The 16,072-nt window shown below is 38.4% G+C and overlaps 2 protein-coding genes across 5 annotated transcripts; both read right to left on the bottom strand.

Annotated features, from left to right (window-relative positions):
* Positions 1 to 3,195: 3,195 nt before the first annotated feature.
* On the bottom strand, positions 3,196 to 8,742 carry LOC143460978 (uncharacterized). Of its 2 annotated transcripts, none has more exons than XM_076958688.1 (11): positions 7,473 to 8,742; positions 7,119 to 7,287; positions 6,989 to 7,061; positions 5,153 to 6,841; positions 5,019 to 5,071; positions 4,738 to 4,929; positions 4,597 to 4,678; positions 4,318 to 4,512; positions 4,054 to 4,235; positions 3,873 to 3,972; positions 3,196 to 3,800 (listed from the first exon to the last, which is right to left on the bottom strand). In XM_076958688.1, exons 2-11 carry the CDS (start codon positions 7,230 to 7,232, stop codon positions 3,682 to 3,684), a joined length of 2,799 nt encoding a protein of 932 aa, XP_076814803.1. In that variant the 5' UTR covers positions 7,233 to 7,287; positions 7,473 to 8,742; the 3' UTR covers positions 3,196 to 3,681. The 2 variants fall into 2 exon arrangements, with proteins under 2 accessions (XP_076814803.1, XP_076814804.1); XM_076958689.1 differs by having other exon boundaries at positions 5,019 to 5,073; positions 5,161 to 6,841.
* Positions 8,743 to 10,640: 1,898 nt separating this feature from the next.
* On the bottom strand, positions 10,641 to 13,715 carry LOC143460980 (uncharacterized). 3 transcript variants are annotated; one of them, XM_076958692.1, is made up of 8 exons: positions 13,579 to 13,715; positions 13,249 to 13,384; positions 13,119 to 13,191; positions 12,850 to 12,968; positions 12,650 to 12,734; positions 12,424 to 12,545; positions 11,815 to 11,914; positions 10,641 to 11,350 (listed from the first exon to the last, which is right to left on the bottom strand). In XM_076958692.1, the coding sequence occupies exons 2-8, from the start codon at positions 13,330 to 13,332 to the stop codon at positions 11,151 to 11,153; spliced, it is 783 nt and encodes a 260-aa protein (XP_076814807.1). In that variant the 5' UTR covers positions 13,333 to 13,384; positions 13,579 to 13,715; the 3' UTR covers positions 10,641 to 11,150. The 3 variants fall into 3 exon arrangements, with proteins under 3 accessions (XP_076814807.1, XP_076814806.1, XP_076814805.1); XM_076958691.1 differs by having other exon boundaries at positions 10,659 to 11,350; positions 12,289 to 12,545; positions 13,278 to 13,384; XM_076958690.1 differs by having other exon boundaries at positions 10,661 to 11,350; positions 12,289 to 12,545.
* Positions 13,716 to 16,072: the final 2,357 nt, after the last annotated feature.

Raw genomic sequence — 16,072 nt, 5'->3', positions numbered from 1 at the left:
ACAAACTTATCAAAACATTTATATGAAGCAAATTTTATTTTTACCGTCTGTTTACTTCGACTTTCAGCTCGGTTTAAATTTCATGAAGAGTTTTTTGGACTTTTGTCCCGTTTATGTTGATTAGCAACTCGATTGTCTCCACGTCTATTAGTTAAATACTAGTCCATGCACAATCTATCTCTCAAAAATCTCAACAATCCGATAGTGTCATAGGTCATAGATGTTTGATAATACAGATAGCTAACAACACATCTTTCCCATCTACAGTTGATAATTTTGTATCAGTTTATTAAGTATAACAATACTTGTAAAACAAGTAAATTTAGTTGGCCAAGTTAGGGCTCTGATGTTTCCAAACGGATTTAACTTACAGAAAAGGCAACGTTCTGGGCAGCAAGTCAAAATACTTGATTTGGATTAAGTTAGTCAAAAAATATTCCTCATAAAACTCCCGGGGATCGGGTTGACAGGTAAATCATCTTAGTTATGACGACGACACACAGTGAAATATTGGCCGTGCCGGCAAAATTTTTAATTATAAATGAACGGCCTACTATCGATTGAGAATTCTCTTTTGAATAATGATCAAAAAACTTACTGCCCTTGCAAACTTCAAATGTCCGCTTTTACTATAAGTGCTGCAAATTTTGCCGGGAACTGCATTGAAAAGACTTAAGACTTAATTCATTCATAAACACTGGCGACCAGCTGCCACTCATGGTAAATATGTTGACGATGTTTGTTTGACGCGATTGTGAACTTGACTGAGCGTTCTTCACCAAAGACGTGCTCGGTCAAAACGAACAAAGCAAAAGCTTTTGAAAAGTTGGCCGCCAGGCATTTTTCACATTACCCTTACCCACGCACAGCAGAAGAGTAATTATAAAATAATATATAATATATAATATATAATAAATAGCCCAGCATCCACGCATGTCATCATGGTCAACACTGCCGTCTCCCAATTTGCTTCGAAGTGGGAAAGCAAACCTATGAGTTTAGGAAACGCCTCCGGAAAAGCTAAGTTTACTTACACGTAACAATTTACTTCTTACCAGCGTTACATACAGTTGGTGAATCTGGGTACTCGGATACTGACAAAGTAATCGCGGCATTATGATTAGGGGGACGCCATAAGCAGCAATATTGACATTTTGGTCAATTTCTGGTCCGAACGCATAACCTACATTTCAATAACAAGATTAAAAAGGAGATACTACGTTCAACATGTTTAACCTGCCTAAAGGAACATCACAAACCTGAACGATTGATTTGTAAATGCTGTGAGCACAAACAGCCATCCAGCAAAAAGCACAAAGAAGGAAATAATGCAAAAGAACGGTGCCCTTCATGCACAGATCCAAGTGTCGTCTTCTATCTACTGTATGCCACTGAGGAAGATCACGCATCTCAACATTAGGTTAAAGCAGGGGTGGGCAACATACGGCCCGCAGACAGTTTCCGGTCTTACATGATAATTTGGCCTGCTGCCACATTCTGCCACAATCCCTGTATTGCGTCACTGAATAAGTCCAAGTTTGCCAACCTGAGAAAGATGGTCATGAATCTACTTGTTCTGTTCGGGTCTACATACATTTATGAGCAAACATTTTCGACCATGAACATTAATAAGACAAAGCTGGGTTCCAATATAGGCCTATTCAGAAATCCGGCCCGCCAAGTACTTCATTTTCTCATATCAGGCCCGCCGACCGAAGAAGTTGCCCGCCCCTGGGTTAAAGCAAACGATGATGAGAATCTTTATACGATGTTTTGCGCGATTATGCCTGGAGTGAGAATGACAAGTTACTGCTGTATATCGGTATCATAACCGACGAATTGCAAACAGTGCAACTAATCTTAAAGGATACAAAATGTTAACTAAATACATGCCAACACCATCTCATCACTTAATTAATTTTGATCATATTTAAGGTAAATTGAACGCTTAACTGCTGGCAAAGATAAACAAAATCTTGTCATTTTACCGAGGTATAATCAGCAGGACTAAGGTAAGAGCTAGAAAAATCACTGAAATAATACATCCCACTCTTGTCACTGTCAAAAGCGCAACATCATCCTGAAAGTGGTACAACGCCTAAAAACAATCTTGAATCAGCTCATCGGCGACCGCGATGCTTGTGATGCGACCGATGAGATGCTTTTAATAAAATAGATGATAGGTCTTGCTTTTTAAAATAGAGCATACAACAAATATAACCGGAACAAAGGCCGTGCCAAGGTAAAATTTTACCGAGGCAAATATGTTATTTTTTTCCTATAATGGACTTAACACAAAACAGAAGTTAAACGTGTTTTCAATGAGAATTCTCGAAAATTTATGGAGGCAAAGAGCCGTATATGTCTCGATGTAGCTACAACATAAGAAACTGTATTTCAGTGAGTCGAAACAGCAAGAGTGTCATTGTGCTAATTTGCAAATAAATTCTCATCTTTTACGGAATTCTTGTACAGATCTGATAATATGTTGAAGGACTTATTAATGGTGTCTGGTGACGTATTACTTTTGTATGTTTCCAAAACGCTGTTCTATGTTTTTAGCACTTGCTTAATATTTGTCCGATTTGAAGCATCAGGCTTACTTCCAAATAAAATAAACCCGTTAGATACGACAACGCACATTATCAATGATGGTAGGAGTATTTCTTTGAGTGCCTCTAAAAGCAGGTTTCATTGTGGCATGAACCAATGCATCAACAACAACACTGTTAGCTTGGTTAAAGTACATGTTGAACTAGACTAAAATTGTTTCTACAAGGACAAAACAATCCAAAGTATCTTTGCGCTAATTACAAGTTCTTAAGTTCTTAAGTCATGCAAAATACAGCACGACTACCGTGACATATCAGCCAGAAGCTAGGTCTGGAGTATTTTAAGGTTTGCTGTAAGGCAAGATGAGCTGAAATACTATTTAATATGAAATAAACAACCATTGTTGAAAGCTGGCACATGGTGCGTGTAATTGCAAGATTTGTAGACAAGTTTCATCCAGATTAGGTCGTAAATTACTATCAAGTCAGTCACAGACAAATAAACTAACGGCCACGCTTCGTCTATATTGCCATGTTTCCATTTACGCAACTTTCATGAAATGAGATATATTTTATCGTTTGATGCGACAATTCGGCGGGTAGCTTATGTTTAAGTTCTTATAGTAAGATACAAAAATATTAAAATATCATGTATTTTGCGGTAAAACACACCAAAAAATTTCACAAGAACAAGATTAAAAACACCATACAATAAAATCTCAAAAGTTTTTTGCAATTTCAATCGCATATATATTAATTTGAAAGAAGCAGCCATAAAAACACAATTTAAACAGAACCTTTTACGCATAGTAGTTGCATTTGGACAACTGTTCATGAAAGTACGGCATCTTATGTTAATTTGGTGCATCGCTGTCTTCTTGCAGAAGGCGTACGACATTGCTTACGTCATCAGTGTTACTACAACTCCCACAGTAGTTGGCGCAGTGCAATTTATCACGATCTCCATCGGCTGAGGAACCTGGTAATCTTGGACATAAGATGTCGATGGTAACGCTGAAGAGGTGGACGACGCCTGTTGGCTTTATTCCGACTTCTTACTTTGTGTTCGTTTTTTTCTTTTGTTGATTTTATTTACTTCGTCTTCGCAAACTTTGTTTTTCTCCGCAATTTATATTTTTCTTTGTTTGGAAAGAACCGGGTCGTTTTGAGACTCTCTTTGGGACATTTCTGACTGGTCAGACGCAATTTGAGTTTTCCTCTTGCACCTGGACTGTTTTTTCTTTTTTTCTAAAAATGAATGTGTGATTGTGAGTTGAACAATCATAAAAATGTAAAAATGTTTCCATCAATCAACAGTACCCGGCGTTTGTTTACTGACTGTTGCTTGACTTGAACTTGTGCTGTTTCTGGCCAACGTCACGGTCGATGTTTGACCTACATGCGGAATGGGAAAGACGTTCTAACAAATAGGAATTGTAGTTAGAAATAATTTTATTGGATTTATAGTCCAATTTTTTTCCTGGTTTCCAGCATTACTCACGACATTTCTTTCAGGTGAGGGCAAACCACAAGTAGATGACAACCCTAAAGAGTTGCGAGATTGTTTGAGATAGACTGTAGTCTGCAAAGGCGCCAACGACAAACTTGAAGGTTGCTCGCTACAACCAACTCCCTGGTTTTCGGAAAAACATAAACGTCTTGGCCGAGATCGAGAACTCCTTTCTGAAAAAAGACCCGTTTCTAAAGCTTTAACATAATACAAGCACCAAGAGTGTTTCAATCGCGACCACTTCTCCTTCCATACCTGCACTGTCATTTGCTGACGTTGTCGTTGTCGTCATCATACCATCGTCGTTTTCAAACAACCTATAAATAACATGAGCATCTTGCGACTCATCATCTACACCTAGCGTTGGACATTCTACCACCATAGGCATTTCCGGAAAACGTGACGAAGCACGGTCCCTATGTTCCATAGGGCTACTCCCTCTCAGGCGACCTAAATAACGTAACTTCATTGTTAACAACAATATTGTTAAGTACATCGCTTAATAATTAAAATATAAACGTAAAATGTTTTTACCAGGTGGAATTATGCCTGACGTGGTTTCGACGATATCGCTGCTGTCTGTGGTAAATGTCGCCGTTGATAGTTGGCGCCGACTCTGATAACAAAAATACTGAAACTTCTGTACAAGACGCTATAAAGGTCGCAATCACTCACGTTTCTTTCAGTGGGTAAGCGGATAGTCGATGTCAGGTTAGTAGAAAAATTATAAGGTATTGGTGAGATTACAGGCGGAGACGAAAGTACCACCAATAAACTTGACGAAGATTGCGCGCTGGTTTCGACTGAGTGTTCGATTCTCTGGTTACCAATTGAGCATGGCTTTTGTGGCTTGTGTTTTTTCGACTTCTACAATAAGAATAACTCAGCTTGCTGTATAGTATTTGTGGTAAAACAATGGAACCCAGAATGAACTTGTTAATCAAAGGTCGAACAACCTTTGCCTTCTTTGTTGTTGACATTTCAGTCGGCATTCCAATTTGAGATTGATCTGGAAACAAGTAAAGATCTTGGTGGAAATATCTGATCACACCGCCAGTAACAGTAATGTTAGTGACGTTGTTAAACAAACCTTGTGGTTGTGGTGGCAATACTGATGTTGAAATCTGTACCGAAGAAGAACCAGACGAATGTTGTCCTCGTGGCGAAGTCGCTAACGCCGACACTGGAAGCGATATTGAACCTGACGAATGTTGTCCTCGTGGCGAAGTCGCTAATGCCGACACTGGGAGCGATATTGAACCTGACGACTGTTGTCCTCGTGGCGAAGTCGCTAATGCCGACACTGGAAGCGATATTGAACCTGACGAATGTTGTCCTCGTGACGAAGTCGCTAATGCCGGCACAGGAAGCGATATTGAACCTGACGACTGTTGTCCTCGTGACGAAGTCACTAATGCCGGCACTGGAAGTGATGTTGAACCTGACGAATGTTGTCCTCGTGGCGAATACACCAATGCCGAAACTGGAACCGATGTGGAACTTGACGAATGTTGTCCTCGTGGCGAATACACCAATGCCGAAACTGGAAGCGATGTGGAACTTGACGAATGTTGTCCTCGTGGCGAAGTCACCAATGCCGACACTGGAACCGATGTGGAACCTGACGACTGTTGTCCTCGTGGCGAAGTCGCTAATGCCGACACTGGGAGCGATGTTGAACCTGACGACTGTTGTCCTCGTGGCGAAGTCGCTGATGCCGACACTGGAAGTGATGTTGAACCTGACGAATGTTGTCCTCGTGGTGAACTCGCTAATGTTGACACTGGGAGCGATGTGGAACCTGACGAATGTTGTCCTCGTGGTGAAGTCGCTAATGCCGGCACTGGAAGCGATATTGAACCTGACGACTGTTGTCCTCGTGACGAAGTCGCTAATGCCGGCACAGGAAGCGATATTGAACCTGACGACTGTTGTCCTCGTGACGAAGTCACTAATGCCGGCACTGGAAGTGATGTTGAACCTGACGAATGTTGTTCTCGTGGCGAACTCGCTAATGTTGACACTGGGAGCGATATTGAACCTGACGAATGTTGTCCTCGTGGTGAAGTCGCTGATGCCGACACTGGACCCGACATGGAACCTGACCGATGTTGATCATGTGGAAAAGTCACTGATGCCGAAAATTGAACCGACGAAAAGGCTGACGAACTTTGTCCTTGAGGTAAAGTCGCTGATACAGAAAATTGTACCGACGAAGAACCTGACGTATATTGATGAGGTAAATTTGCAGATGCTGAAAATTGAACCGACGAAGAGTCTGATGATTGCTGTCCTTGTGGTGAATTCCCTGACGCAGAAATCGGAACCGATGGTCCTTGTGTTAAATTCATTGATGCTGAAAATGGAACCGAAGAACCCGACGAGTGTTGAGCTTGTGGTGGACCCACTGATTCCGTAAATGGAACCGAGGGAGGACGTGGGAAAATCTGAGGTTGTGGAAAACTCGCTGTTTGGCCAAACGGAACAAACGGAGAACCCCACAAAATTTGAGCTTGTGGTAGAATCGTTGGTGCCCCAAATGGAAGAGACAAAGAGCCCAACAAATTCTGTCCTTGTTGTAGAATCACTGGTGCCCCCAGCACAGGTGACGAAAATGGCACCGAAGAGAAACCTAATGGATGTTGTACTTGGAGTTGGTTGGCTCGTGCGTAAGTTGGAGGCAATAGAGAGTCTGACGGAAGTTGTGCCTGGGATGAAAGCGATGGCGCGCTTGAAGCGTAGTAGCCAGGTGTGGTTGTATCCTCAACTCTCTGGGTATCTGAAGAACACAATTTATTTTGGAGTTGCTCGTCTTTCACTTGTTAAATCAAAACATGAAAAATTAAGTGGATATTTATAATAATATAATACATATTTTTTATAGTAATAATGCAGCTAAATCACTTATTTATGTTAAGCCTAATACCTGGTTGGTAATTGTTGACCGTAGTTCCACTTCTTTCTGCAGACATCGTCGTTGTTTGTCTTTGACCTCGTCCCTGGTAAGAAATATAGTTAAATTTTACCTCGACATGCAAAAAATTATACGCACTCACAGAAATTATTTCATTGGAGGACGCGTTGCTGGTCGGCGTAATCTTTGAGTTGTGAGATGGTTGTAGAAATACCGGTGCAGCTGATGAAACCAATAATAAAACTTGAAGAAGCATGGTCGATGGGATCGATGGAGGAGATTTCTGTCTTCAGATGGTTTATGTTGTCTTTCTGCCCGGCAAAAATAAAATATATCTTGATTAACGCTTATGTTGTTACAGTTCATGCATTCAGATGATATTCTGGATTAAAATGGTATTGATGATATACATAAATATACTAATGAATGCAACGAGCAGTTTTACCGTAGCTATCCAAATTAAGCCTATACCATTACCATTAGCTATTAAACTTACGTAATTTTAAAGTAAAACAGACACTATTGAAAAAGTTTCAGCGAAGAAGTTTTATCTATTTTCTTTTAGTGTTCAACGTGACGAGTCCAGTAAAAATGAAAGCGTTAAGTAAAAACAAACAAGCATTAAATCTGTAACAATAACAGTCAAAATGATACTTCAGTTTGCTAACTACACAAAAAGGATAAAATAAAAATTTCTTCAACACACAGCGCGAGATCCGCAAAAGTTCAAGTCTAAGCCAAAACATATCGAGCTCGACAATCTGGTCTGCTAAAACAATCGTTAGAAAAACTGGAACTGTTATGGCATGGAGATACTGCAAGTTTTAATGGTATTGCAAATTTAATCTACATGGTACGTAGGAGGGTAAGTGAATAGATATACACAGGACAAAAAACAGGAATTTCATTTGTGGAGCCACAATATTTCTACATCTTGTTTATATCCGGGAAATACTTTTCACGGGTTATTATAGCGGTGCTGAACTGAAGAACCAACGAAGCTAGCTAGGAAAGCGAAACAGTTGCAATGGAACCGCTTCTAAACCTCAAGCTTGAAACCGATGTCTACAGCAGTGGTTGTTCAACCTCACAGGCGGGCTGAGCAACTGAAAAACATGCCGAGTGCTTAAAGCACCAAAACGTCTTTATGGATTGTTGCCTCGTCGTGGTAAGAAAAATTAAGTGCACAACTCCCTATTTCACAGCTCAGTCACAGAACACACAGTAGAAATAAATCGTTGGATCTAATCACCACTGTCTGCAACGTGCTACATTTGGAATATTTCGCACATTTCAAAGTCTCAAAAAGTAAATTGTAGTTTTCAATTACACTTGGACTGTACAGAAGACATGTTGAAGAGTGACAGGCATAATACCACCTGCTGCAAAGATTAACACTCAGAATACTCATAGCTAACAAGAAAGTGTCTATGAACACTGTCGTAGAATCATTGGAGGACAATATAAATACAATATATAGTTTGATTTAGTTGAGGTAAGCTACTTGGACCAGCTGGGTGCTGGCTACGCCCAAGTTATCAATGTTGAAAGCAAAAATTCGTCCTCAGAATTTTTGCAAGCTGTAGTTTGCTCATTCTTCAGACGCAAAACCCTCGTGGCTTGAAGCAGAATTCCCAGCAACTTGCATACCTCCAATAGGCCAACAACAACATATTCTACGTTCCGTTGAGGATTAAGCCACAAAACTTACAACAATGATGAAACACTTTGTAGCAAAGCATCACTATGCAGTGCTTACACAAAGAAGCATTGCAGCAAAATGAACGACCATTTTTCACGAAAGACTTTTTATATAATTTGGCAACCAATCACATTGCAAAGAAACACAGTTAGAAATAAATCACAAATTCTCCAATACCTGACTTATAGCCAATCAAATTACGCCGATACGTAGATAAAACCGCGTCAGAAAAACTGACGTCATCAGTATGATAGTGATTACTACTGAGTTAAGATGTACAGCAGCAAATCTTTCCTAATGCCTTTTCAACGCTACGTGAGCAATAATTGTTGGAACATCTCAAATAAAACAACAAAAAGTACAACAAGCAAGGAACTGTTTTGTATGAACTGTATGTATAGAATCAGCATGCGTGACGTTCGTGTAAAAATCGAGCTATTGTGCTGGAGAGCTACAACCTTAAAGCCATAAACGAGATTCAGAGCTAGGCTTTTAACTTCCGGAACAAAATTGTTATTTATGAAAGTAATACCCAGCGGTCATCCAAATGTTGTAAAATGTTTATAGGTCATAATATTGGCTGATGGTTAGATTTGACAAGTTTTTTTGCATTCTTAAACAAGTTGATGAAACTAAAAATATCAATCACAAGTAACTTCAAATGTTGGTATGATGCTGGAATATTTGTCATCAATCTGAGGAAACTTTTGCACGATTTAAACTTGAAAATGATTCCTCACTACTCGAGCCCATGTTACCAAGCTTGTTGTCTGCGTGCATTGTTAAATAGAATTTTATGTTTTGCGACTTTTGTGATCCTTCCCGAATTTTTGCATACTTTTTACCTTTACCACATTTCTATTAATTTGTTTTTAAATTTTTTTCAGATATAACATCTTTATTATGTTAAATGCAACTGGGGAATGATGATAACTAGTGCATATGCACGCAATCAATCTTTATGTTTATACGAATTATGTCAATATATATATTACACCAACTTACATGATGATCAAAAGAACAAATTTAAATTGTCTTCGACTTATCAAGTCTTTGTCAGGTTGTATAAACAAACTTTATTGTAAGTTCGGGTTAAGCAGTAATCTGATTTCTTTGTTACACTTGCAACACTTCTTTGTTCATCTTGTGATATACACCAGAATATCAAATAGAAATTATATTATAGGAAACTTCATTTCAACATGAGCAGAAGTGGCAATTTCTTTCGGGATTCATTTTCCTTAAAAGCGATTTATGGTAAAATGTTCAACGTTCAATGACAAGCGGCCAAGTCTACACAAATCAACTTTACCAAGAAACTGTAAAATGCTCCAGTTAACAATACACAAAAACTTAAACAAACATCAAGACGATCAGACAAAGCAATGGGTTGAATACAGATTAAATAACTGGTTGGGTTAGAAATGTTGATGTGGTTGGAAACATTGCCTTAATTGTTGCCTTGATATGTTAGGAAGTTGCAAGTATTATCATCAGGTGGCTTTGTATTTCTTAGATAAAATTTCCTATATTAAACCAAAATATTAATTAATCAGAAAACATCAGCGATTTTGCTGATAAACAAAGATCCTGGAAAATATGCGAACACTTAAAGATGAAGATCAAGATTATTAGAGATTCTGCATTTTCTAAGATTTTCGAACGCAAGTCCAACACAATATCAACAACAATGAACATCAGATAGAAGTACCTGCAGTGTAACCAATTGCCAGGTCTTCAACTAATTGTATAAAGGTCCAATTTGTTTTTAGTTTCTTCAAAACCATTGCTTAGGCAACGAAAGGCAAACTCAGTGAAACAAATCGCAGCCTATAACAGCTTTACGTCAATAGCTAACTGATCGTAAGCTACTTGTGCTTCCTACCGTTTAGTTGTTACAGAGTTGAAATTATTTTCGCAATAAAGTTCATATGCAAATATATTTTTCGTTTACAGCAGCAATTCGATATGTAGCGCTTGTAAATACTTTCTTAAAGAACAATACATATAAAAATGTTGTTTGTATTTTCAGGTAAAACACATTAACACATTTAGCATTAGCACAAACATTGATAAAAAAATCTGAAAACGTCTCAATTTAAGCAACATATAGGCTATAATTATTAAAATCAAACGTATATAAAAACAGTTTAAGCAAAACCCATTCATGCATTGGTGTTGCCTTTAGACAACGTTTTATGGTGGTACGGAAGGTAACTTGACGCATGGCTGTTTTCTTGCTGAAACCGTACGATATTGCTTACGTCATCAGTGTTATAACAAATCACAAGTTACTACAAGTGTTGCTACCACTAGCTGGCGGACTGAAGTTGGTCACGATCTCCGCCTGCGGAGAAACCTCAGTGTCGTGTTCATGAGATGTCGATGGTAACACCGAAGAGATAGACGAAGCCTGTTGACCCCACTCTTCAAAAACTTCCGGTTTGTTGCAGGGATTTCTTGCCTTTTCATTCACATCTTTTTCATTTTCTTTCGATTATTACCAAACCAAGTTTGTACTATTTCTTCGGTGAGCTTGGTCCTGAGTGCAATTTCCTTTTTTCTTTGTTTAGAAAGAGCCGGGTTGAGATTAAATTCTTTTTGGAGTGTTGCTAACTGTTCAGGAGTGAATTTAGTTTTCGGTTTTCTCCAAACTTGTTTTCTCTTTTTTGCTAAAAAACGAACGTGTTATTATGAGTTGATTTATTATAAAAATGTTAAAATATTTTGAGAAACCAAAAGTAATCGGCATTTTTAGTTATCGTTGCGTGACCACAGCTTGCGCTCTTCCTTGCTGATGTTTGAGCTACACCAAGCGGTGGAATGACGCTCTAATAAGTGACGGCATCAGTAACTTCACCACAAGTAAAACATTTCAGAGAAGTTAATACCGACCAAGAACCGGATAAATGTTTATTTGAGGTGAAGTCGCTGATGCCGAATTTGGAACCAATAAAAAACCTGTCGAATGTTCTAGTTGCGGTGAAATCGCTAAGATCGACGATTCGGTCAAGCCTGTTGGCTTTGTTCGGAATCGTCAAAAACATCCCTTTTCACTTCTGGGATTTGTGACGTTTTTCTGTTACTTGAATCTAATTTTGAGATTGTCCTAAAGGATCTCTGTCAAACAGCTTACCAGGGTTGTTGTTGGTGACCGTGGCTTCATCCGAAAATGCACTGTTTGTGGCTGACGTCAGAGTTGATGTTTGACCTTCACTAAAGGGCGGAATTACCTCCTAAAAAAAAATTAGAATTATACTGTGGACTTCAACTGCGCTAACAAACTGACTGCAGGTGCAAAACAATTCTCCTTGTTTGCGGCCAATGTCGCCATTGATCTGTGGTTTAGGCTCAAATAAGAAATATAGCTGAAACTTCTGCTCGGGCAGCTATGAGGTTACACGCCTACTCACGACATTTCTTTCAGTGGAACAGATATTGATAGTCGACGTCAGGTTTGAAAAAATGTTTTGGGCTTGGGTTGAACCATTAATTAAGATGATGTTACCAAAAGATAAACTTCGTGTTTTCTTGCGAAATGTTTAGCTTACTTTATCATATGTGTGTTAAAACTATGATAACCAGATAACCATATGATAAATTCGCTAACCACAGCTTGATTGAAACTTGCGCTCTCTGTTGCTGGTGTTATATATGGGAATTGATTTGGAGGCAAGTAAGGATTGTGATTCGAAACTCTGCCGTCACCATCGATTTCTTCAAAGTATGTTACATTGAAACCCACATTTTGCAGTGGTGACGTCATCAATTCGTATAATGGAGCCAATGAAGGGTCTGGCCACGGTACCGGTACAAAACTTGAAGTTCGGTCGCTGGGTTCGATTGTACTCTCAACTGTCTGAGGATCTTAAGAACACAATTTATTTTGGAGTTTTTTTCCGGTCTACCATACAAAAAATTAGTAAATTTCAACAATATTTCTGTTAAATTACTTGTTACATCACATTTACCCATCGGGAAACTTCCAGCTGTAGCTTCACTGGGATGTCCAGTTCTTTCTGCAGAGATCGTGGCTTTTGGATTTCCATCCTCTTCCTGATAACAAATATAGTTTAAGCTTCTACTTAACCTGCTACACTTACAGCTGTTGTTTCGCTACAGGACACGTTGGTTTTTGGTGACGTATAGAGTGAGATTGTTGTAGAACTACCTGTGCAGATGGTGATGCCAATAGAGTACTTGACCACATACGGTCGCGGGGATAGATTGAGGGAATTTCTCTGTCTTCAGACAATTTGCTTTCTCCGCTTGCTTTGGTTTTTGTTTCCTCTGATGAAAACAGTAAAGTGTAGCAAAAATAATATACATAAAATAATAATAAAAATAGCAAAAATTGAGTGGATATTTATTATAATATAACACGTATTTTTTTATAGTAATAATACAGTTAAATTACTTTTTTCATGTTAAGCCTAATACCTGGTTGGTAATTGTTTGCCGTAGTTCCACTTCTTTCTGCAGACATCGTCGTTGTTTGTCTTTGACCTCGTCCCTGGTAAGAAATATAGTTAAATTTTTCCTTGACCTGCAAAAAATTATACGCACTTACAGAAATTATTTCATTGGAAGACACGTTACTGGTCGGCATCATCTTTGCAGCTGACGACACCAATAATAAAACTTGGAGAAGCATGGTCGCTGAGATCAATTGAGGGGATTTCTCTCTTCAGGTGAACTTGTGTTTTCTTTCGGCCCGGCAAAAGTAAATAAAAAAATATATTTTGATTAACGCTTATGTTGTTACAGTACATGCATTCAGATGATATTCTAGATTAAAATAGTATTGATGATATCCATAAATACTGATGAATGCAAGCAGCAGTTTTATCGAAGCTAACAAATTTAAGCCTATACCATTACCTTTAGTTATTAAACTTACGTAATTTCAAAAGTAAAACAGGCACCACTTGAAAAAGTTTCAGCGAAGAAGTTTTATTTTATTTTTGTTTTAGTGTTCAATGTGACGAGTCCAGTAAAAATGGAAGCGTTAAGTAAAAACAAACAAACATAAAATCTGTAACAATAACAAAAGTAAAAAAAAGACGGTGACGGACCCACAATTAACTAGGAAGACTTAAGTTTGCTAACCTTACAAAAAGAATAAAAAATAAAAATTTCATCTCAACAAAAAACGCGAGATGCGCAAAAGTTCAAGTCTATGCCAAAACATATCGAGCTCGACAATCTGGTCTGCTGAAACAATCGTTAGAAAAACTAGAACTGTCATGGTATGGAGATACTACAAGGTTTAATGGCATTGCAATGGCAAGGTACGTAGGAGGGTAAGTGAAGAATAGGCTAACACAGGCCAAAACACAGGAATTTCATTTGTGGAGCCACAAAATTTTTACTTCTCGTTTACACCCGGGAAATACTTTTCACGGGTTATTATAGCGGTGCTGAACTGAGGGACCAACCAAGCCAGCTAGGAAAGCGAAACAGTTGCGATGAAACCGCTTCTAAACCTCAAGCTTGAAACCAATGTCTACAGCAGTAGTTGTTCAACCTCACAGGCGGGATGAGCAACTCCAAAACATGCCGAATTCTGAGAGCACCGAAACTTCTTCGTGGATTATTGCCTTGTCGTGCAATAAAAAATAAAGTGCACAACTCCCGATTTTGACAGCCCAAGTCACCGAACACACAGTAGAAATAAATCGTTGGATCTAATCACCACCGTCTGCAACGTGCCACGTTTAGAATATTTGACACCTTTCAAGGTCTCAAAAAGTGAATTGAAAATTTCAATTACACTTGGACTGCTTAGAAGACATGTTGAAGAGTGACAGGCATAATATCACCTGCTGCAAAGATTAACACTCAGACTACTCGAAGCCAACAAGAGAGTGTCTTTGAACACTGTCGTAGAATCCTTGACAGACAATATAAATACAGTAAATAGTTTGCTTTAGTTGAGGTGGGCTACTTGATTTCGCTGGGGGCTGGCTACGAGCAAGTTATCAACGTTGAAAGCAGAAATTTGACCTCAGAGTTTCGGCAAGTTGTAATTTGCTCATTCATCTCTCGCAAAACTCTCGTGGCTTGAAGCAGAATTCCCAGCAACTTGCATACCTTCAATAGGCCAATAACAACATATTGCAAGTTCCGTTGAGGATTAAGCCACATAACTTACTTAACTGAAGCAACATGTAGCAATAAAGTAGACAAATTACGTCCCTTTGTGATGAATTGATCACTCAAAATACTAAAAGTACTTTACCATATTTACCAAGAGCAACAACATATTTCAAGTTCCGTTGGGGAGTAAGCCACACATCTTATAACAATGAAGAAACAGTTTGTACTAAAGCATTGCGTTGCAGTGCTTACACCACGAAGCATTGCAGCAAAATGAGCGAGGACTTTTCACGAAAGTCCTTTTATATAGCTTTGCAACCAATCACATTATAAAGAAACACAGTTAGAAATAAATCACAAAATCTCCAATAGGTGATTTATAACCAATCACATTGCTCCGGTACGTAGATAAAACCGCGTCAGAAAAACTGACGTCATCAGTATGATAGTGATTACTACTGAGTTAAGGTGTACAGCAGCAAATCTTTCCTAATGCCTTTTCAACGCTACGTGAGCAATAAATGTTGGAACATCTCAAATAAAACAACAAAAAGTACAACAAGCAAGGAACTGTTTTGTATGAACTGTATGTATAGAATCAGCATGCGTGACGTTCGTGTAAAAATCGACCTACTGTGCTGGAGAGCTACAACCTTAAAGCCATAAACGAGATTCAGAGCTAAGCTTTTAACTTTCGGAAAAAATTGTTATTTATGAAACTGATTCCCTGCAGACATCTAAATGTTGTAAAATGTTTATAAGTCATAATATTGGCTGATAGATATATTTGACAAGTTTGTTTGCATTCTTAAACAAGTTGATGAAACTAAGAATATCAATCACAAGTAACTACAAATGTTGGTATGATGCTGGAATATTTGTCATTAGTCTGAGGAAACTTTTTCACGATTTAAACTTGGAAATGATTCCTCACTACTCGAGCCCATGTTACCAAGCTTGTTGTCTGCGTGCATTGTTAAATAGAATTTTATGTTTTGCGATTTTTGTGATCCTTCCCGAATTTTTGCATACTTTTTACCTTTTCCTCATTTCTATTAATTTGTTTTTAAATTTTTTTCAGATATAACATCTTTATTATGTTAAATGCAACTGGGGAATGACGATAACTAGTGCATATGCACGCAATCAATCTTTATGTTTATACGAATTATGTCAATATATATCTATGTCAAAAATTGCCTTTATTTTTTGTCCTGATATGTTAGGAAGTTGCATGTATTATCATCAGGTGGCTTTGTACTTGTTAGATATAAATTCATATCTTAAACCAAAAC

The sequence above is a fragment of the Clavelina lepadiformis genome, chromosome 5 (assembly GCF_947623445.1).
Source record: "Clavelina lepadiformis chromosome 5, kaClaLepa1.1, whole genome shotgun sequence".
Taxonomy (NCBI): Eukaryota; Metazoa; Chordata; class Ascidiacea; order Aplousobranchia; family Clavelinidae; genus Clavelina; species Clavelina lepadiformis.
This window is presented reverse-complemented; position numbering and strand designations above follow the sequence as displayed.